Source organism: Tupaia chinensis, unplaced genomic scaffold (assembly GCF_000334495.1).
Source record: "Tupaia chinensis unplaced genomic scaffold, TupChi_1.0 Scaffold143064_1, whole genome shotgun sequence".
In the NCBI taxonomy this organism is placed as follows: Eukaryota; Metazoa; Chordata; class Mammalia; order Scandentia; family Tupaiidae; genus Tupaia; species Tupaia belangeri.
Window position 1 is genome coordinate 1,137,611 of NW_006202908.1, and position 5,803 is coordinate 1,143,413.

Below are 5,803 nucleotides of genomic sequence, written 5' to 3' on the forward strand. Positions count from 1 at the left end.
GTGGCCGACACGCACCTCCAGAGAGCTTCCTCCTTCCCTCTCTCTCACTCTGGTGAGCACACACCCTCTGGCAATTTCCAAGTCCTGGATCCAGAGGCTTCAAACTCACGCCGGGTGCGTGTGCGTGCGTGCCCAACTTCCCAAGAGCAGACTGGAGAAGGGATTGCGGCATGGCCATCCCCCCGGGGGTGATTTCTCACTTTCTGTCTCCCTTGCCTCTCTCTAGCAAGCGCATGTGCCTTATAGCAAAAATCTCTCTAAAAGAAGAAGGAGGAGGAGGAGGAGGAGGAGGAGGAGGAGGAGAGGAGCACCTGACTGGGCCTAAGCAAAAATCTCTCTTAAAAAAAGAAAAAGAAAAAGAAAAAAAAGAGCACCTGACCGGCCTAAGCACACCAGCACACACTGGCTGAGGCTGCTTGGCACAAGGTCACGCGGGAGGTCTAAAAAGCGGGGCATGGTGGCATGCATGTGCAGTCCCAGCTACCCAAGAGGCAGAGGCAGGAGGATCATAATATAGCGAGACACTGTCTAAAAAAGAAAAACAAACGAAAATAAACCCAAACACGAGCACTTGGTAAAAAGAAATATGTAAGCAGAAATCAGCAAACTCCTCGGTCAGGCCGGGCCTAGAGGTTAAGGGAGCCAGACCCCACATGGCTGATCAGTTCAAATGCCAGCCCTCATGGCTTGAAAAACATACCAGTTTGTTCATGTGCCCCAAATCCCAACAGGATGGAGAAATGGAGAAGAGGTATGTGTGACCATGCCCCACTGCGGATGCATTCTCTCCTCCCTGTCTCTCTGGTGAGAGCGCATGCCCTCTGGCAATTAAGAAAACAACAAAAAAAGAAATCTCCTTGTTATATTCCTCAGAGCTTGGTTAGTCCACAGGTAACAAAATCATTTTTTTATTAAAGAACAAATGACAAGAAAGAACAAAGAATTAAAAGAATTTTAATAAAATCAACAAGTTTACATTTTTACATCTTGTGTATCAGGGACCCAATCAGGGGTGAAGGATGAAGTTTTCTATAGAAGAACAAGCAGAAAGCCAGGGCGGCCTCGCTGTGCAATGGCACCCCAGCTGACGGCACGACCCCGCAGCCACCTCGCCTCGTGTTCTGCAGTTCACTGGAGGACCGTCCGAGCTCTGGGCTCCGGCCCAGTGCACCACGGCCTACGTGACGCTCCTACATCAACACGGGACAGGCCACGCCAGGTCAACACTCCGTCAAATGAAATAATATTGCCCATAGAATCTGAACGTAAGCTGGCTCGCTCCATGCGGCTTTAATGAGAATGGTTACACTGAATCTAACGAGGGGAGAAGGGGCCGAGTGACGGTTCTAATTGCTCTACTCAACCGCACGGCCACACGACAGCAGGCCTGTTAGAAAGAAGCGTGTATTTCCCTTGAAGATATGAACGGAGGAAAGGGCCTTGTAGGAGGGAGAGAAGCATTAGAGAAGGGTACGGTTTTAACACCTGGGGCCACCTGCACGTTGTCAGAGAATACTGCGTGTGTCGAAGCACTTGGTGCAGACAGGAAACTGCTCAACTGCCACCTAACAGGTGACGCACAGCTCAAAATATTGATCAATGTTCAGAGGACAAAAGAGATTAGTGTCCCAAAGTTAGGGATGAGCAACCAAAAGGCTCTTTAGAGATGGTGCCCATTGGGTACAGAGAAACAGAGCTTTTGGAAGTGCAGTGTTGCATATACCGGTGACTTGCCCTCGGAGAGACACGACGTCCCTCTCGCAAGCCTTAATAGAAATATACGCAATAATGTGACCAGTGTGTGGCAGCCACCCACAGGGCAGAGCTCCTGACTGGGCTGAGTTCATCCCGATGTCCACAGCACACCGTTCAGCTCCTAGGAGAGATTCTTCAGCACTTATTTTAGATCATCAAATACGTAGTCAGGCAAAAACGGTGCCATTTCCCTCAGACAATGCACGGATGCTTTCGTCTCTCGGTTCACTTAGAATCGCAGAAGGGAAAAGACTCGCTGGCCATTATGAGTACCGGAAACAGTGTAGAGAGCAAGCTCTTCCCTCACGTCCAGGAGGCTGGGGCTGATGAAGAGGGGGAGTACTCAGGGTCCTCTCCTGTCACCCACACAAGCCAATGCTTGTTTCCCAGCGTAATAGGGGCTTTGTTCTTAGTTCTAATAGAATCAATGAGCGCGATGCAGAAATTCAAGAGGGCAGTGAAGTAACAGCTTCTGCCTGTCAGCGATATTACCCAGAAACACCCAGGGAGTCCCTGAGTCTGTGATGAACGAGAGGCCTTTCTTTCTGTGTTCAGGAACCCTCAAGGCAGGCGTGTAAAGTGCTGGGAGATTAGGTGCCTGCCTGGACCCCTCTAGGGTGTGCACAAGCACCTGCGGAAAGACCGCCCGCCTCCGTCCCACGCCAGGGCAGCTGCACACACCACCGGCCCTGCTGCGCTCGAGGTCGAGACTGGCCTCTCCTGGAAAGAACACTCCGACTGCGCTCACATTTCCCTTTTAATTCCCCGAGGATTCCACAGGAGGTACAGTTAAACGAGCACAGACATCCCGAATGAGTAAGACAGGTGGATTTCTGAACCAGAGGAAAAACTATGAAGAGGATACAAATTCAAATACAAATATGATGCAAACATGTTCACCGCGGCGTTTCCAATCAGCAGGTGACGCCATAGCGTCAGGTCACGCCTGGGCACCCCCCCCCCAGATCTCGTCACAACAGGGAGAGCAGCTTCTCTCCGGGAGCCTCAACACCGTCACTAAATGGAACTGTACTCGCGAGGCAGCCGGAAGCATCTGAACTTACCCAGCCCCAAAAGGGAGTGCTTGGGTCAACAAGCAGCATCTTTAGGGGTTGAGTGCTGGGTGGGAGGTAAGAAGAAATGAAACTCTCTCCCTCAGGTCTGCTAAGGGCACCCATGGGGTCCAGGAGGCCAGTGTGGGGACGGAGCTGCCAGCGGCTGAGGCCTATGTGTGGAGACCGCTGCCCACCATGGGCCCTGCACTGGGCCACGTGCGTGGCCAAGAGGGGACTGCAGCTCTGAGCCCCACCAAAGCCACTAGTATCCAGTGCAAGTGCTTGTCTGAAGAAGGGGCGCAGGGTGGTGGGGGTGCCCACCAGAGTCTGGACTGCCCAGGGAAGACACACCTGTCTTCCAAGGTACAACTTTGCCTTGGATCACTGTGCACCCGGACAAGGGAACGCTTGCAGGTCTCGAGGGGACTTTCCAGGACATTCACACTGAGCAGTCAGCAGGGAGGAGTCTGTTCCACGGGCCGGAGGTCTCCCGGCCCCCAGGCACCTTCCCTTGGTCCCGGCTGCCACGGCGCGACGCTGTCTGCTCTGTGCAGGCGGCAGGCTCAGTGAAGAGCGGGGAGCTCCCTGGTGCCCTCGGGACGAGCTTTTCAAGTCCGCGTGCCAGGGCCAGGTGAGCGGGGGTCCGTGTGTCTGCTGGCGGCACAGTGGGTGTGCACGAGTCCACCGTTCGGGTATCTAACAAACACGGGCTCGCCGAAGGGGTTTTGGCACATCTGGCAAAGTTTTTTGTCTGAGAGCCGAACGGCGTTTCCTTTCAACTTCATCTGCAAAAAGAAATCAGACCGAGAATTCCGTCACCACGGTTACAGGTGAAGGAGCCACCGTGTAGCTGCAGTTGACACACATTTCCCCAGGGGGCGCTACTGCTGGTGAGGCTCGCTTTAATGTCCATTTCTTCAAAGACGTCAGAGGTGAAAACAAACCAAATTATTCCTAGTAACTGGAGAAGGAAACAAAGACTAGGCTGCTTTTCTGATTTTACGAGAGGAACTGCTGCCTCTCTCGGTCAAGCGTTTCTAGCCAAGACCCTCCCTCCAGTGTTCTCTGAGCCCAGATCGTCCCGAGCAGGGCCTGTCACACTGAATGGGACTGTGTCGGTCATCTGGTCTTAAATTTGCAAATGAGAAAGGGGAAGCTTACGTAACGGACTTAGTCAAATCACGTGGGTAGTTTGTGGCATGTCCCTGACTAGTTCTGGGTTAACTCAACTTCATTTCTCCAGAGGTGACGGGGGAATCCACTGCAAGGCTCTCAGTCCCTGTCTGACTAACAGGGCGTGAGTCTGGCAAGTTAAAGTCTTCCTGCACGGCTCAGCGTGTCAGCCCCGGGGAGTCCGTCTATATCTACGGGCAGGGACACGCAGAAACTCTGTGCCTTCTGCCACTTGACAGCTGCATCGGTCACTCAGCACACATTTACTGAGCACCCTCGACACACCGGGCTTGCCCTGGGGACATCGGAACAGACGAATGACGCTCCCTGCCCTGCAAAGTCCAGGAATGAAGGGAGACCACGATGAAGCTATGCAGAAAGGGGGCAGATGGACAAAAGAGAAGATCTGCCAGCCTATGGCGTGTGACGTGGTTTCACCCAAGAACAGATACTCAGGCTGGGTCTGACGGGGGTTTACTGACACCATGGAAAGGTGGGAGTATTTCAGGCAATGGGAACAGCGTGTCCTAGGCAAGCGGGTATTAAAAACATGCGACACGTGGGAGGTTCAGTGAGATCACGCCAGGATTCATGCTGGGAAGCGTTGGGGGGCAGGGCAGGGTTGGGGCTTAGGAGTGAGACCACATCCCCAGGCATCCCCAGGCCACGTGAGCCAGTGCAGGCTTCCTGAGGGCAGAGAACCCCTCACACTCCTGCTCTGCAATATAACTTTGCCAGCCTCCCGGAGCTTGGACCTGGTGAGAAAGAGGTTTCCAGAGGGGCAGGACAGCATGGGGTTCTGGGGAACAGCAGTTAGCATAATGGCTATGTCGCTGGACTCCCATATAGTTGACTGCAGTTTGAGTTCTGGACCTGGTGATTTAAACTCATGCCGGGCACGTGTGCATGCGTGCCCAAGATCCCGAGAGGAGAATGAAGGAGAAGGGATTGCAGCGTGGCCATCTCCCTGGGGGGGGGTGATTTCTCGCTCTGTCTGTCTCTGTCTCTCTGGCAAGTGCACAAGCTCCATAGCAAAAACCTCTCGAGCAAAAAAGAACTGGCCTGGGAGGCATCTCTGGCGTCTCCTCTTGCTGACCCTGTGACTGTTCTGGGTGTCGGTGTCCTCTTTAGTGAAATGGAGACAGAATAGGTACGTCTGGCGCGACTGCCGTGATGGCTGCATGATGGCATGCCAAGGCCGCAGGAAGGTCCCTGCATGGTGCAGGTGCTCACAAAGGGCCTGCTGCTTCCAGGCCATGCGCCTTCCCTCGGCTGCCCACCTGCCGGCGTCAGGGAAGAAAACCTGTACCGACTTTCACTGAAAGCCCAGCCTCTGCACCTCCTCTCAGACCTCGGCTTCCATGAGAGGATCCAGAAACGGTCATGGAAAAATGGAATTAAAGGATGGGTTTATTTTAGTGCAAAAACATTTGAAATTCAGGCAGTTTTCTATCATACTCATTCTTTTTTCCCCTTTTTTATATGCTCACCTCAACACAATTATTTACAGCTATTTTCGAGTTATCGGAGGCATTTTCCATGCGCTTTCTGAAGACCCCTCCTTTCTAAGTAGCTAGGTATCTAATGTACTGACGTTGTGAAGGTAAAAAAACGGACGAAGCCTATTTTCTCCACAGACAGAGGCACCCCTGAGCTCCCTGGCGGCACTCACCTTCTCGCACGTGTAGATTAAGTTTTCGGCCCTGGCCAGACCGACAGCCACCTGCGCGGTCCTCCGAGCGTGAAGGCTGCCCCTCATGGCTCCAGCGAGGAACGGGCGGAGGAGCTGCACGGACCAGCTGCCCGGCAGCAGCTGCAGC

At 53.4% G+C, this 5,803-nt stretch overlaps 1 protein-coding gene across 1 annotated transcript in view; it reads right to left on the bottom strand.

The window, feature by feature from the left end:
- Positions 1 to 934: 934 nt before the first annotated feature.
- Positions 935 to 5,803, bottom strand: part of TGFBRAP1 (transforming growth factor beta receptor associated protein 1) — a gene marked incomplete in the record, with an annotated part of 43,445 nt that continues 38,576 nt past the window's right edge. Inside the window, 2 exon segments of the mRNA XM_027766400.1 lie at positions 935 to 3,595; positions 5,656 to 5,803. Of these exon segments, the coding sequence (XP_027622201.1) occupies positions 3,419 to 3,595; positions 5,656 to 5,803 (325 nt within the window).